Genomic DNA, 17334 nt, shown 5'->3' with positions numbered 1-17334 from the left:
TGTTTACATGTCCTCTGGAGTGGACTTGCTGGCGGCGGTGGGACGGGTGTGTGCTGCTATTTTCTGAATCTCTGTGCTGCTTGGAGTCCGCTCCTGGCATTCCCTGTCTGCCATGGCGGGGCCATGGGTGCCCCAACCTGTCACCACCACCAGCTCTGTGCTGCTGTGGATAGCACTGTTGTGTCTAGGTGAGTCTGAGATAAATGGAGTAGAAAATGGGGGTACAAAGACAAAGGGCCAACTCTAGCTCAGGCATCATTTGGGGGCCTAACTTGGGAGGAAAGTATGAATGGGGAAAATGGAAAGAAGGGGGAGGGTGGGAGTGTTAAGGGGCTAAACATAACCAATTCCTTAGAGTCAGGACAGAGGGGAGATGTTAGAGTTGCTGGACAATCCCATTCCAATAGTGCAAATTCTTACACCTTGCTCTAGGCAAAGTGAAAGTTGGCTCTTGTTTGACTGTCTTCTCCCGACCAGGGACCCTGATAGCTTTTCTTTCTCTTTGCTACTGTGTGGCCTGTTCTTTGCAAACCTGACCGTCTCTGTGGTATAAATGGCTGATAACAACTCAGTGTTAGACAGACATCTCCAGGATGTTTCTATTTTAGTAACCACACTGGAGTCAAATTGCTTCAGTCAAGAGGTGGTTGAGGGTGTTTCTCCCTCTGCAGCTCAAATCACGAAACATTTGCTGTAGTTTGCTCCCCTCCTGTGTCTAAAGCTGTCTTTCCTTGTTGAGGGAAGGGAAGTGTTTATCCGGGGAACCAGCAAATAGGTAGAACCCCAATTTCAGTAATTCAGGCACAGCAGATTGTGAGGCTTGAATAATTAAAATAATTAAAATAATTTTATTTCCTTCAGGTATATAGACATTATCTGAAATGGAGGGTGGTGGTGAGGTGTATCAAAAAATGTTAATGTAATTTTAAGCTCTAAACTGTGGCCCTACATCAAAGATTTAGAGTTGGAAGAAACATTAGTGGTCACTTGGATGCCTCCTCTTCTTCCCCCAATTTTTAGATGAAAGGAGAGAAAGAGAGAGAGAGAGAGAGAGAGAGAGAGAGAGGAGAGAGAGAGAGAGAGAGAGAGAGAGAGAGAGAGAGAGAGAGAGAAACCCAAGGCCAAAGAAGGTAAATGATTTGCCCAAGGTTGCAAAGGTAGCAGAGCGATAATTTGAACTCAGGTCCTCTAACTCCAAAGCCACATCATGCCCCTGATTTTAGTGCAAATTCCTCTTTTTTTCCCTTTTTTTTTGTGTGTGGGGGTCATCTCCAGATCAAATTTTAAGTTTAGATGAGATATACTAAGTGTAGATTTCCTGCCCCACCAATGCCAAAATGTGATCTAAAGTCTCCAGGCTTGCCCACAATGGGTCATGGCAGACATTCCTCTCTACTTCCCCCAAATGTCATGCAGCTCATACTAGCGTCTGGACAGATCCCTGGACGTTCCATAGCTTTATCAAGTCATAGATCTATCCAGTCACCTTTTGATTCAACTCAGTGACCTGGGGACTCCAGGAGCCCTGGACATTTTCAGTAATTAGAATAGAACTTTAGACCCCAAAGGGACCCAAGATACCATGTAGTCTAGATGTCTTATTTTATAAATGAGACTCAGGCCAAGGGAGGACTCAATGTCTAGCCCAAAGTTGCACAGTTAGTAAATGGCAGAGCCAGTGTTCCACAAATACTTAGTAAATGAAGGGACTTTCTTTCTTGAGATCACACGACCCTGTCTCCTGACTTTCAGAGTAGTTCCTCTGTCTAAGATACTTGGATATCCTCATTTTTTCCCATTTTCAAGCCCTTGCTGGGGAGATGGCTTTCTCTTAGAATCCTGCTCTATCTTTCTGTCTACATGGAAAGAAAGTTCTGATTTTCCTGCGCCTTCCCTCTGCACCATCTCTAAACATCTAAACATCCCTGGCCTCATTCCCCTGTTCAGGTAAGGATCCAATTCTGCCTTTGCACTAATGATAAGAGCTAGCATTTAAATGGCACTTTTAGGTTTGGAAAGGGCTTTACATGTATTACCTCATTTTGAGATATTATCTCATTTCACAACAGTCCTGTGATGTAAGTGCTGTTATTGTCTCCATCTGATAGATGAGGAAACTGAGGCAGACAGTGTTAAGAGACTTGCCCAGGATCACACAGCTAGTAAATGTCTGAGGTCTAGTTCTCAGCTCTGATCTTCGTGCCTAGGCTCTGTGCTCTATCCACTGTACCACCTGGTTAAAATAGTGACTATTCACAAATCCTAAGCCAGACGTGCAGCCCCCATGGCCTTTCACAGTTCTTAAGAAGCATAGCCAGTAATATGGAAATAGGTTTTGCATGATTTCACATGTATAAGTGATACCACATTTCTTGCCTTCTCAATGGGCAGCAGAGAGTGGAAAGGAGGGAGAGAATTTGGAATTCTACCTTTAAAAAAAGAATGTTAAGGATAAATAAATAACAAATTTTAAAAAATTACAAAGAAGAAAAAGCATAGCCAGATATAGCCAGTCCCCCAGAGACTCTCCTTTCTTTATCCTTCTCCCTGTTCATGAGCACTCAGGTTAAACCCTACTCTCAAGAAAGGATTTAATTCAATAAACTCATTCACACTGAGATGGAAAGAAGTTTGCATTTTAAAAGGGAACAAAATATTAAGCCCCAGGAAGGTCTCTAATGGTGGCATTTCCAATGTCACTGAGCAGGCAGTAGATTGTTTTCCTATTTTGTTGAGGGGAGGGGACTTCCAGTGCCCCTGCAATCACTCTGATTCCAGGTAGCTGTGAGAAAGCCTGGGGAAAGACTGCACAACAGGCTTCGCTGGGTCCCTAGCCTGGCTCCTGGGAGTTCCATGCTGTAGCTACCTGGCCCCTGGGTTCCCTGTCCTGGTCTAATCCCTGCTTTCTGGTCTCTTGCAGCTCCAGCCATCAGGAGTAATGGTAAGTTCTGTATTCAGTCCTGGCGTCTTTTTTTATTTTTTAACCCCCACCTTCCTCTCCACCCTTCCTGAACATCCATATCAGTGCAGTATAGGACACATCAGTACATCCAGGACAGCAGCTCCTATCCTGACTGGAGCCTTGAACCCACCTGATTAAGAGGAGAGTGAGACTTTAGGGCCAGTGAGGAAGCAGCTGTCACTGAGATAACTCTCTTGCCCCAGAACCTTCCACCCAAAGCTCTCTGTTCTCCTTTCTATTGCTAGAGACTCGACCCTCTTCCTCAGGAGCCTGTTATTTTCAGGTGGTTCAGTCATGTCTGACTCTACTCTAATGTTCCCATTTTACAGAGAGGGAACAGAGTTAAGGGTTAAATGACTCACTCAGGGTCACACAGCTAGTAAGTGTCTGAGCCTGGGTTTGAACTCAGATGTTACTGATTCCAGGCCCAGTGCTCTATCCAGTGTGCCACCTAGCTACCCAGGAAATTTGGTTTCACTTGAGAAGTCACAGAAAGCATATACCCTCCAAAAAAGCTAGTCTTCACAGGTCTGTCCCCATGTTTCTCTGTGTTTGAGTGAATTATTGTTCAGTCATCTGACTTTTTGTGGCCCCATTTGAGGTTTTCTTGAAAAAGAGACTGGAGTGGTTTGTCATTTCCTTCTCCAGCTTGTTTTACACATGAAGAAGCTGAGGCAAACAGGGTTAAGGAGCTTGCCCAGGGTCAAATAGCTAGTAACTCTTTGAAGCTGGATTTGAACTCAGGTCTTCCTGACTTCATGCTTAGTGCTCTAACCACTGCCCCACCTAGCTGCCCTTCTGGGTTTGAGCAGTTCTTCTGTGTATATCCCATTTTTTTCTGCATCCCTGGGCCCGTGTGTGTGTTTCACTACCTGCTCCATGGAAAGAAAGGCCTGCTATTTGCTACCCATTTGCCCTCATTATTTCACTGCTCCAAGCCTCAGTTTTCTCATCTGTAAAATGACGAAGTTGGACTCACTAGATAATCTCTATGGTCCCTTTCAGCTGTAAATCTTATGATTTAGGATCAAGTGAGATAATATGTGTAAAATACTTAGCACAGCACTTTGCACACAGTAGGCACTCAATAAATGCTTGTTTCCCATCCCCACTCCCCATGGCATGTCTGGGTTCTATGTGTCTGTGGTTGCTCTGAGGTAGTCAACATAATTTATGGTTCATGGATCGAAGAGGAAAGGATCATCTAATCCAACTGCCTCGTTTTGCAGGTGGGGAAACTGAGTCCAAGAAAGGTTAACTGAGTAGCCCAAGGTCACACAACTAGTAAGTGGCTAAACCAGAATTTGAACCCAAGATCCTTGGATCCAAAGGCAGCATTCTTTCTCCTGCCCCAAGTGATCTCTAAATATCTTTGCATATGCTACGTGGGTCAAGTCAAACCAAGTCAGCAAGGATTTATTAGGTGTCTGTGATGTCTCAGGAACCAATGATGGCTGGGGAGACAAAGAAAGGGGCAAACAATCCCTTCTCTCGAGGAGCTCACAGTCTGTGGGTGCTGCTGTCTACACCTTGCTGAGTACATGTATTGTGCATTGTACATGTGTCTGTGTTATCTACTATCCTTTAAATGTTGGGTCTCTGGATGAATGTCAGCTGAGTGGGTTGGAGGAGGAGGTATGGGGGCAGAGATTCAGATCCTTGATGAGGCTAGCAGCTGTAGGGGCTGGGGTGCCTGACCTTGGAATGGAGGCACATGTGACCCCTCTTCATTCAGGAAGAGTATTTCCTCAGTAAATGACTGATCACTCTCCTTACCATAGAGCAATACTTACCCAAGAGATTTTCAGGGTTTCCCCTAAATTTTGGAGATGGAAGTTATAGATCATTTGGTCTTACATTCCCTGACATAGCTTGTCTTTGAGAAGAAGACGATGGTTCTTGGGATTTTGTGGTTGTTGTGTTTGTGTTTTTACTAATCAGATGGGACCTGGGGGATCCTTAGGGAGCTGTCCATCCTTCTGGAAAAGGCCCTGGGGCCTCATGACTCAGTGTGGCATCTATGTGTGAGAAAACTGCCACTAGCAGTTGACCAGCTCTGACATTTTGTCTAGTCCACAGCCCTCTAAGCACGCACTGGGTGGGCTCCATTCTATTCTCTCTGCCTGTCACTGGTTTCCTCCCCTCAGATCTGGGATTTGATGCCTCCTTGGAGACTCCTTTTCTTCATTCCCCTCTCCTGTCTACCCTCATCAGGTCCCCCAAGGGCAGTACTGACCCTGGAACCCCCATGGTTCAATGTGCTCCGAGGGGACAATGTGACTTTGAACTGTGAAGGGTTCCAAACCCCTGGACATGATTCCAGCGAATGGCTCCACAATGGGTCAACTGTCCACATCCACCAGGACTCCTATACCATCCCAGCTGTCAACATCGAGGACAGTGGGGAGTACCAGTGCAGGACAGAACAGACTGCTCTCAGCAACTCTGTAAAACTACAGGTCTCTAGTGGTAAGTGAAAGAGAAGGATTCTGTGGTAAGGTGGAAGGGAGGGGAAGAGTTAAAATCTGCTTACAGTACAGCCTGGAAAGGGACATATCCTGTTTATTGGCAGAGCTAATGTCAAGGGGGATGGGTGGGAGAGTTCCTGAGAAATCAAGCTATTTTAATTCTCCTTTTCAATATTGCCCTTACCGAGGTATGCGTTTAGCTTGTCTTGTTCTAAGTTTCTCTCATTGACTCTATTTTCTCTACTTATTTCTGCCAGGAAGTTTGCACAACTCCCTTCTGAGTGGCCAGGAGACTAGGGACCCACATTTAATCACTCAATAAGTATTTATTAAAGGCCTAGTATGTACTAAGCAGTGTAAATATAAGTATAGAGAATGAAACAATTCCTGGTCACAAAGAGCTTACACTCTAATTGGAGAGATAACAAGTATGTATACATATGTATGTATACATACATACACATATTATTTGTATAATATATGTCTGCAACATACATACAAAATTTACAAGTATAAATATGGACCAAGTATTTTGGAAGGAAGGCTACTAGCAGATAAGAGGACTGGGAATGGCTTTTGCAGAAGATATTGCCTGAGCTACATTTTATAGGAAGAGAGGGTCTTTATGAGGGAGAGGTAAGGAAGGCCTGCATTCCACACATAAGGGGCGGGGGTGGGGCACAGAGATAGACAACAGAAGAGCCTGGAGTTGGGAGCTGAAAGCAGTGTGAGAGGAGCAGAGAGAAGGCCACTTTCGCTGGGTGGGCTGATCCAAGGGAGGGCAGAGTCATGCCCAGTGAGGCTGGCTAGGCTGTAAACGCCTTTCAAAGATAACAAGGGAATTTGCACTTTTTCCTAGAGGCAATGGGGGCCAATGGAGTTGGTTAAGCAGCAGGGTCCCATGGTCAGCTCACCATGTTACACTAGCATGCCCTGCAGTCTGAGGGTTATGACAAATGACCTCACATTCTCTAAAATGTTTTAGGCCCCTGCCTGGTTCTTTAATTCCTCCCAAGTTACCTCCACGTTTGTCTTGTCTGCATGTTCTCCCCATCTCTTGGGTTCTCATCTGTGGTGAATGGGTATTCAAGGAGGACTAGTACCTCTAGTGGGATGGTTTGCTAAGCCTTGGGTTCTCATCTGTGGTGAATGGGTATTCAAGGAGGACTAGTACCTCTAGTGGGATGGTTTGCTAAGCCTGTCTCTGGGTTGTTCATCCACCTCTGGTGTCCACCTGGCACTCAACTCTCTCCTGTGGTTCCAAGAAACTGTAGCTTGTGCAGTGGTCACCCATCTTGGCGGGTAGGCTAAACAAGGTTGAAGGTAATCAACCCGTTGACGAGTTAGTGAGGTATCTACCCCATGCGTGTGAAGATTCCTGCCAGGGGAATAGGCAGATAAGAACATCTTTTCCCAATGGGCACGAAGGTGGCTGAAGCAGGCACTGTGGAATGCTTAGAGATTGGTCAGATACTGAAGATGCCAGGATCATCTGCTTCATCCCGAGCCATCGCCAGTCATCCTGATTTTTGTCTTGCCACTGTACTTTGATGACTCTGGAAGAAAGAAAGAGGCTGATGACTTTGTGTAGCTCTGCCTCACTTAAATCCAATATACCCTTGAGTCAAATGTCAAGGACAAACAACAAAATAACATGTGGGCAGATTCTAGCAAGTGGCATTCTGCGTGTCCTCATGCCAGGTTCAGTTACTGGCATCACTGTTCAGAGTCAGGATCTATTTTTCTTTGTCTCTGGAGACAGCAGGAAGTCTTAGATGGCCCAAGGCTCTAGGAGAAGCTGAAATGTCCTGTGCCAATGGCCTTTGTGTTTGCGTTTCAGATTGGCTGCTGCTCCAAGTAGAGAGATTAGAGTTCATGGAAGGTGACTCTATGATCCTGAGATGCCACAGCTGGAGGAGCAAACCACTGCACAAAGTCACATACTACCACAATGACCAAGCCTTAAAGTATGAATATAAGAATTTCGACTATATTGTCCCTCAAGTGAACTATACTCACAGTGGATCCTACTACTGTACAGGGTTCATGGGGCATATTTCCCATCTATCTGCAACTGTGGTTATCACAGTCCAAGGTAAGGAGACTTGGCCAAGGCGTTTGAGGGGAAAAGACAGACATCTAGGCCCAAGATTATGTAGTTCTTATGGAGTGTACATGAAACGCTAGAAAGAAATAGTAGGAATAATTGACATTTTGATAGCATTTTTAGGTTTATGAAACATTTTTCATACATGTTTCATTTGATCTCCACAAAAAATAAAACCAACCCAGAAGCATTATTATTACTATTACTATTATTTTAGAGGTATCAAATTGAGGCTCAGAGAGATGTGACATCTGTATGATAACACAGCAGCAGAACCTGAAGGCAGGTCTTCCTCATTCCAAACCCAGCACTCTATACACTATTCCATACCACCCCTCACAGTACTTCCAGTTGAGGCAAAGAGCCATGGAGAGTCATGGCAGTTGCTAATTGCCACCATGTGGTGATCAAATCAGATGAGCTGGGGTTCTAGCATTCCTAGCTAGAGGTCCAGCTTCTCTATGCTCACCTCTTTTGGAGACCACAGCTCCCAAGTGATAAGCTTTAAGAAGATAAATTTTCAATGACTCTTGAGCTGAACCGAGAATATCAATGTGAACCCCTCTAAGGGGAGAAGATGATCCAGATACATAGCTTATAAAGTACTCCTAGAATCCCACAACCTATCCTTTATCATCTCCTAGGTCATCTCCATAGTTCTGTGTCCAGGTAGAGACTGTGTAAGCCTGTGCAAATGGCCTCTCCTTTTAAGAGAGGCCTGAGGAGTGTTTTCTTCTTGGGGCTCCTCTACCAGGTTATGAGTGAAGACCTCTGTCAGTATAGAGAAGGAGTACGGATCAAGTCAATATAAAATATACAAGCATTTGTTAAGTATCAGGTCCCATATTATGTTAAGCTTTCATATAAAGAAAGAAAAAATAGTTTGTAACTTTAAGGAGCTTACAGTCTAATGGGTGAGGTAACATCCAAGCAACTCTGTATAATCCAGATTTATACAGGATTAATTGGAGTTTATCTTGAAGGGAAGGTAATAGAATTAAGGGGGACTGGGAAAGGCTTTTTGCAGGAGGTGGGATTGGAACTGAGACTTAAAAGAAGCCAGAAAGCCAGGAGGCTGAGACTAGGAGGCTACTGAAGATGAGAGGAGAAAAGGGGAAGTTGGGGCATGGCTGATTTAGTAATAGTGGAGAGGAAGGAAAGGGTAGAGGTAGGGAAGGAGAAGTACTGTGTATCTTGAGATCTCTCTCTTCCAAGATCAGGAGGAAAGCTGAGCTCTGTGAATGTAGTTATAATAACATTGGTCCTGGCGGTTGTGATTGCTACAATTGCTGCTGCTGCCCTGTATTACTACAAGCGACACAAAAAACCAGGTATGTGGTTCCCCTTGGTTTCTTATGTAATGGGCTCTCTTCTTGGCCAAGATCCCAGCCCTGTCTGTTCCCAGACCCTGGTTCAATACCAATTTTTTCCTGGTTTAAGGAATCCTCAGCCTACGCATACCTATAACTGTGAGATTCTTTAATACAACACTGGAGTTCTTTTACTCCACAGATGCTGAAGTCAGGAGCTTGGGGACAGTACTTTGCAAATCTAATAAATAAAAGATATCACAGTTTATCACATGAAAAATCTAACTTGACGGAGAAACACATATATGATAAGAGAAATAGCAAGAAACAGAAAGGGATAAAGATAGTCACTAAGAGACACTAAAATCTAGACCCAATGACCTCTGAGACACACCTCCTAGCTATTCTACTTAGCTATCTGCATTCTTGCCTCTTTGGACAATCATCTTCATTTACTAATGACCACTTCCTTTTCCTTAGGCTGGAATTATCCCAACTGGATTCTTCAATGGTGCCCTAGTTAGGGACAGGCTATGTGTGGGGTGGTGGAAATGGGAAAGCAATGCTTGAAATTTTATAAGATCACAGATTTAGAGCAGGAAGGGATCTTCTAGGTCATCTAACAAAGTCTCTTGACTTTACAGATGAGGGAATGGGGGCCTAGAAGGTTAAGCAGCTTGTCTCGGGTCACACAAATAGAAAGGAGCAGAGTCAGAACTACAATAGTCCTCCTGTTGAGGTTCAGGGGCTTAGGGGTGCTGGGACCCCAAAATCACAACACGTGGATCCTGTCTGAAAGAATTTGACCCAAGCCTTCTTTCAGCCAAAGACAAGGTTTATTAGAACATCTGCCATACTGAGCAGACTCTTGAGGAGTCTGAACATTAGTGAGTATTGGCTAGATTATAAGAATCTGAGCACCTTAATGGAGACAAGATGGATCTTATACACGGAAAGACTATGGGAGGGATCTAGAAGTGGCCAAGTAGTCTGCAGGGACTGTGAGGTAATAGAATTCCAGGGACCTGGACCACATGGCCAACGGAGAATGCAGCCCAGCTAGGATTAAGGGTGGGAAGTGGCTGGGGGCCATAGGGAGGTAAGACAATGGAGGGCTAGGCTAGGTTAAGGGTAACAGAGAGTTGGGAAATTGGGGGTAGCTACAATGAAAGGCCAGTTGATGGGATTATAGCCTCAGGCAAACTCCAGAGATTTGGCCATGTGGGAATGTCCAGGGTTTTTTCTTTTTGGGGTCTAGATCCCATCCTTCCCTCTCCAATTTCTAATCTGTCCTCTTCACCACACTTGGCTGCCTTTCTCCTTCTCCCCATGCTTCCAACCAGATTCCTCAGAATAATCCAAGTGCTAGATGGAGGGGCTTCAGTGATTTGGAGCCAAACTCTCAGGGAAGGTGGGAGTCTTAGTGTTTCCTGGCAGTGGGATGGGAGAGGGGTGGGAGGTGGTAGTGGCTCAGCCACTGCTGGTTCTTGGACACAATAATCTCTTCACATGAGATGAGCATTGGTGCCCCACCCACCCACCCGATCCACCACCTCTACTGGCTTAAGATCTGGAGTACAGAAATTCCAAGGTCTTTGTATTTGTTTACTTCCCACTGTCTCAGAAAATATCTCGAGTGGTATGTGGCAGCTTTAAGGGAGTGTCTGTTTCTCCTTTAATCAAACCCTTTCCCCTCTTCTTGGTCCTAAAGTTCATGACTGTCCCATTGTCCCACCTTCTATATGACCTGCCTTAGCTCTCCCAGATAGCCCTAAATACAGGGAAGAAGAGAATCTCATAGAGGAACCAAATGAGTACAGTTGGCTCTCTCACTAGTTTGTCCCAGTGTATGGTGGGACACAGATACACCTTCCCCAAGTTGGAACTGCAAGGTGGACTGGAGGCTGAAGAAAAGAATGCTTGTGGGAGCTCAGTCGAGCTGCAAGGAGGGCAGAAGCTCAGCTCTCTTGGTCAGTTCTGTAGCATAGCCAGGACAACACTGGAGATGGGCAAAAGTGGAGACGTTACATGGCAAAGCCTATACCATTAGGAGTTCAGGAGAGTGCTTCTCAGATAGGGGGAGTAAGGGGTATCTAGGGCTAATATGGGACTCTCAGGAACACTGCGAGGTCAGTAGTGATGGGAAGGGAGATACTAATATAATTTAATCCTCATAGTAACCCTGTGAGTTAAGTAGTATAAACATTATTATCCCCATTTTACAGATAAAGTAACTGAAATTCAAAAGGATCCTATGATGTACCCAAGATCATAAAATCATAGGATCATAGATTTAGAGATGGAAATGACCTCAGAGATCATTTAATTCAACAACCTCATTTTACAGATGAGGAAACTGAGGCCCATAGAACTTAAGTGACTTGCTCAAAGGCACACAGATGGTAGAGCTCTGCTTTGACTCCAAATTAAGCCTTCATTCCACTGCACTATATGCAGATTCTAAGTGGTGGAAGCAGCATTCAAATCCAGATCTTCTGGGTTCAAATCCAGTTTCTTTAGAAGATGAAGATGTTCAGCTAAGAAGGGTGAGGAGTCAGGGCTCTGGAGTGGAGGTGTGCTGCAGACTCAGCAACAGCTGTGGGGCTAGGAGGTGGGGCTGGCTCAGAGAAGGAATCTGGCCACCTTGCTCTTGGCCTACAGTAATGGGCTGAGGATGGGGCAGAGTTGGATTTTTTTTTTTAATTGTAAAAGATTGGGTTGTACTCTTTAGCTTCTGCCTTATCTATACAAATAACAGCAGCAACAACAGTATCTTTAGCACTTTACAATCCTTTAATGTAGCAATGTCTGGGCCTGACAACTCTTCTTTTCATTCACAGCCCACACTCCTGATGAGATTGGAAGGATTGAGGTAAGTGAGGTGCCCTAGCTTCCTCCCCATACACTCCACCATCCTATTCTCACCTTTCTTTAGTGGACTCTGCTAAGTTTCTTTCCTGTTCCATCTCCTCTGCTTTACATATCCCACCTCCCCAATTCTTCCTCATCTCTCTGTTTTCTCTAGGTGGAGAATTCGATGTCTTATTCACTTCTAAAGCACACAGATAGTCCTGAGGAAGAAGCATCCGGACACTCAGTTTATCAGAATCGCTAATAGTCATGATCACCTCTATCCCTCCCACAGTGGTCCTAACCTGCTTGTTCCCACAAGCACCAGGTGAAGGCACCTGGTGGACCTAAGCCTGGAGACCAGCTGCTTTCTGAGCCAATTTTGCCATTCCAGGAAAATGGATTTGAACATCTCTTTTGCAGTTGTCTGCATGAATCCTAAACTGCTTTTAAAGACTTGAGGCAATTGACTGTCAGTGTTTACACTGCCTGTCTGTGCTGCCAATATCTACCCAAATCAAATGACTTCATATCTTGAATCACTCTTGCACAGTACTTTGGACAATCCAAAATGTCTGAGTCCCTTTAAAGGAATCGCTCTGCTCCCTCCTGAAATTTCTCCCTCCCTAGGGCGGGCTTTAATTGTAGAGGCAGTTTTCTCTTTCCACAGGTGTTGGGGTGGGGTCAGGAGGTGGCTGAGTATGGCTCACTTTAGAGAAGGATTATCTACAAGTGATGAAACAGGATGTCTCTGTACCCTGAATCTCCTTGTCCCACCCCTAAATAGTCCTCACTATTTTGTGTTGAAATCCTGGAAGGGCCCGGGGCAGAAGACAGTGGGCCTCAGGCACCTGTTTTATCACAGCCTACTTTTGAAAAGTCTGGTGCTCTATGAAAACCTCTCTGGTTTTTACATTAGTTCTCTCTAGCTGTGCTCTCCCTTGAAGCCCTAGATAGACAATAATTTAGGAATCCTGAAGAGGAAGAAATGCCCCTGAAATACCAAGTCAGATTCAACAATGCCATAAGAACCCCATTGCCACTGTAGAGTCCTTGGTGCTAAAGGTTTTGGGGCTCAATGTGAATGGCCTGTAGTGAGAAGGAGGCAGGTGAGGCATGAAAGGGATTAGGAAAGAGGGATCTGGGAAAGGTATCAGGGAATGTCACTTGTAATGACTCCTTTCTAGGCAGGCATTGTTTCCCTGAGAGGTGGGCATCTCAGTGTTGCCGTTCTGGTTGGGGCCTAATCTGTTGGCCCAGGGTAGGTGGAGCGGGTTGAGGGAGGGGCATCAAAGCCATCTTGGGATGAGAGGTGGCATGGTGCTGTACAAGGAATACTGGAGCTGAAGGCAGAGAGCCTGAGTTTGAACTGCGCCTCTTCTACTTACTAGTGATATGATATTGGTTAAGTCAGCTCAGCTTGCTGGACCTCAGGTTTCCCATCTGCCAAAAGAGAGGCTTTTACTAGATGATCTCAATTCAATTCAATAATGCTCATTAAGCATTTGCTGTGTATCTCTGGCACTTAATGTCTATCAGGATCCTATTATCTCTGGCTTCCTAATACACTGACAGCCCTTCTCTCCCTTTTCCACTCATTTCCCCCATCTCTCCATAGGGTAAGGTTAAGGATATACATTCGCTATCTTCAGAATGCATGTTTAATTAATAAAAGAGATTTTTATTAAGACTTCTTGAGCTCATATTCTTAATTTTTTTTTTTAGTGTCTTTTCAGTCAAGGTAGGAAATCATACTGTGATACCTTAGGCAAGTCACTTAGCTGACATTTATAAAGTGTCTTAAGTTTTGCAAAATGTTTTGCATATGTGGTCTCACTTGATCATAAAAATAATTCTTTTTATTCCCGTTTTACAGATAGTTTTACAGAAAACTAAGGTAGAGATTGCTGACATTATTTGCCCCTGCTCATGATAAGCTAATAAGTGTCAGAGGCAAGATTCTTACCTAAGCCTCTCCTGACACCAAATCCACTTCTTTTTCCATCAATTTCCAGTGCTGCCACTCAGGACTTTGGTTTACTGTTCTGTAAAATGAGGTGTGTTGGACTATACAATCACTAACATTTCTTCCAGCTCTAGCATTCTGTGATCCTACATATAATAAAGCATTGTTATCATCTCACAATCCAGTCCAAGGCTCTTCTCTATTAGGTCGTTCGATCACAGAGAGTACTGAGGGTCTCCTGGTGGGCAAGGGACTTCTGTCTTCAGGAACAGAAAGGAGGTAGGCCTCATGATACAATGGGATATAGAGCAAGGCTTCTTAATTTGGGGGTCTGTCATCTTGGATAGGGAAAAAAAATACATCTTATTTTCACTAACCTCCAACTGAAATGTAGCCAATCCTTTAGGGTCCACTGTCTTCACCAGACTGCTGAAGGGGTCCATCGCATGCCAAGGGGTAAAGAACTCCTTAGAACAGAGAAGGGGTAGAGGGAAAACAACTGACTTTCTGCACTGACCTGCTTTTCATTTTCCTATTCAATGGAGAGTATCCTGAAGGATAAGACTTGGAGTTGGCTCAAGCTGTGCCTTGATTTTTGGGTAAAATGAGATGAGAAAAGAAAAGGAGCACATGTAGGACCGAATCCTTGGGTTTCTGTTTCTCACATGCTCAACCCTTCAGGATTGCCTGGGACAGAGGGGTAGAGGGGTTGTTTCTTCTGTCCTCTTCCTCACCTTTCACACTGTCATCATCCCTACCACACCTCTGTGTAGAGAGTAACATTTGAGATGAGGTTTAAGTGACTGTAGTCTGTGCTGCTGCCTAGAGGGAGCAGGGGACAATGCTGCTGGGGAGCTATCTAGCTGAATCAAATTTAAGGAAAGTGGAAAGGTGCATAGCACTGACTTCTCTACGTAGGACATGAAAATATATACCTGACCACAAGACTGATCTGAGTGGTCTTGGGTACTATATGAAAATAATCTAGTTTTGCTCAGTATCTGGGGCTTCCTTATCCAACCCTACATCATATCTCTGTCCCTCATACCCTGCGATCTGCCAAATTTGGGATCATGAAATGTCTAAGTGTACTTAAAGTAAGATTACGAATTCCAAGGTGCAGTAAAAGGAAGGGTAGAGCACCATCACAAGACAGAGCTAGCATAAGGGCAGAGTCAGCAGTGAGGAAGTAAAGCAAGTCAGCTTTATTGAGGGGAAATACTTATTCATAATTAGAGGGTCAGTCAGGAAGGATAGAAATAGGTCAGATTTCATTGGTACTCCAGATGGAAGAGAGAGGGAAGGGTGCAAGGAAGGGAAAGTCTGGTGAGTTTTTACAGGGTTCTTATCTGGGTAACATAGGACGAAGAATTGGGTAAAAAGAAGGGGAGCCTGGACTTGGAGACTGGTGAAGGTTCAAGCTCTAGGGGAGTGACTCTTAGGAACTGGCTTCTGGTTGACATTCAAATTCCCCTGGGAAAAGGAAGTTTTAGCCATTATTGCAAGTTTTATTTAGGTTGTGGTTTAGTGAGGGGCACAGAGGCTATTGGGGTCCTTATATCAGGCTTGGGTTTGAATCTCCACTTTGCTACTTACTAACCTGTATTAACCTTGGGTCAATCATTGAACTTCTTTAGACCTCAATTCCATGGAGTAGGGTTGGACTCAATGTTCTCTAAGGTTCTGTCTAGTTCTATGAAGCACATTTCTGATCTAGACATTGTCTCCTGTTGCCAGGCTCCAGCTTCCCTGCTTAGTAACCCTGATCTCTGATAACTGATCTCTACCTCTATATAACCAGCTCAGTGCTTCTGGCTCCTCCCCTAGTGGGGACCTTTCATCTCTGACTTTTCCAAGTTCCCCAGTTTGAGAAGTCCTAACAGACACTATGAAGGACCCATTAGTTCTGGTTAATGTCAGGCATGATAGGAGCAGAGCCTATTTTATGTAAACTGGACCAGTGTCCCTTTAAGACGTGGAGATTTTTATTGGTCTAGCCTCCTTGTTTCCTGAGATATAAAAGTTTCAGCCTTTGGGGAGTTGGTGCTGGAGGTTTTAGGGGAATTCTCACTGCCCTGTAGGAGCACATTTCTGATATAGGTGACTGTTTCAGAGGCAAAGAGCAGTGCTTTATCCAAATCGTAGCCTTTTTGATATTCTCCTAAGTAAAGCTGTTTCTTATTGCATTTTACAGTTCACAAGTGTCTTATTGAATTATAATCCTAAACCAGCATCACTAGACTGGCCTGAGCCAACCCTGGCTCAGGATGGCAGTTCCCATCTCTGTTCTTCACCAGAGCAAGGCCAAACAGAGCATCACCAGTAGAAATTCACAAGGCAAGGGTAATAAAGGGCATTCGAAGTCTAAGGAGTAGCATGAATCCACTTTGATAAATGAGTCATATTCCCCCTACTAATTCTATTCAATAAATATTTAGTAAGCATCTACTATGTGCCAGGCTAACTGGGAATACCCATATGAAATAGGAAACAAAACCTACCCCAAAGGAGCTTACAACTTAACAGTGGCAGATATGTACTCAAATACAAATACCTTCAGGGAAGGGAGGGAACAGCATTTATGTAGCACCTACTATGTGCAAGGCACTATGCTAAGCCAAGACAATTCTTTACAAATGTTATCTCATTTGATCCTCACAACTCTGCGAGGTAGATTCTGTTATTATTCCCATCTTATAATTGAAGAAACTGAAGTGGTTATGTGACTTGCTCAAAGTCACACAGCTAGTAAGTGTCTAAGGCCACATTTGAAGTCAGGGCTTTATGATTTCAGGTTCAGTGTTCTATCCATTATACCACTTAGTTGCCTCTATGATACAGAAGCACAAATATTCAGCAGTGTTCTATAAGAGTTCGAAGAAGGAAGAAGTTCCTTCTAGCTGTAGTAGAGGGTAAGGAATCTTGGAAATCATCATGGAGGAGGTGTCGCCTAAGTTGGGCCTTGAAGGAAGATAAATTTCAATAGGTGGAGATAGTGGGAGGAGCAGGGGATAATTCCATTTTATCCATGCAGAATAATGAGAGAAAAGTTGTGAAGGTAGGATGTGGCAAGATGGGAATGCAGGCCACTGAGGAGTCCAATTTGACTTGAAAATTTAGTATGTTAAGGGAAGCAGAATGAAATAAGCCTATAAAGTAGGGTTGGAAGGAGATTGTGGAGGGTGTTGAATGCAAGACAAAGATTTTACACTTTCTTCAGTAGACAAGAGAAGGCAACAGAGACAAAAGAGAAAAATGTTTTTTGAGCAGAGGCAGGAGATTGAATGGTGCATTGTGTTAGCTATGTGAGGGATAGTTTGGACTTATGGGAGATGGAAGAGAGACCAGAGAAAGGAAGAACAGTTAGGAGTGATGAGGGCCTGAACTAGATGGGATTGAAGTAGGTATAGAAAAGAGATGGCAGATTGGGTTTGCAGTTCTACTCCTTAGTGGATGGCATGAAGCCATTGGCTGCTTAAGAGAAGGGGGCTATATAAGATGCAAAAAGGGTCTTAAAAGAGGAGATTTTGTTGGAGAGGAGTAGGTCTCCAAAAACAAACTTCGAAGGAGAAGAATAGTCATCTGCTTCATACACAGAGAAAACATTGTATAGTGGAAATCCCGCTGGGCTTGCTTGAGGTCAAAACACCAGGATTTGAGTTCCAGCTCTG

At 44.3% G+C, this 17334-nt stretch overlaps 1 protein-coding gene across 1 annotated transcript; it reads left to right on the top strand.

Annotated features, from left to right (window-relative positions):
- Positions 1-14: 14 nt before the first annotated feature.
- LOC110209906 (low affinity immunoglobulin gamma Fc region receptor II-b-like) lies at positions 15-13843 on the top strand. The gene is made up of 7 exons (XM_020988646.2): positions 15-188; positions 2921-2941; positions 5177-5431; positions 7271-7525; positions 8758-8868; positions 11688-11719; positions 11873-13843. The coding sequence occupies exons 1-7, from the start codon at positions 113-115 to the stop codon at positions 11960-11962; spliced, it is 840 nt and encodes a 279-aa protein (XP_020844305.1). The 5' UTR covers positions 15-112; the 3' UTR covers positions 11963-13843.
- Positions 13844-17334: the final 3491 nt, after the last annotated feature.

Source organism: Phascolarctos cinereus, unplaced genomic scaffold (genome assembly GCF_003287225.1).
Source record: "Phascolarctos cinereus isolate Bilbo 61053 unplaced genomic scaffold, phaCin_HiC Scaffold_5;HRSCAF=322, whole genome shotgun sequence".
NCBI classification, from domain to species: Eukaryota; Metazoa; Chordata; class Mammalia; order Diprotodontia; family Phascolarctidae; genus Phascolarctos; species Phascolarctos cinereus.
The sequence above is the reverse complement of the archived record's forward strand: the minus strand, read 5'-3'. Positions and strand labels throughout refer to the sequence as shown.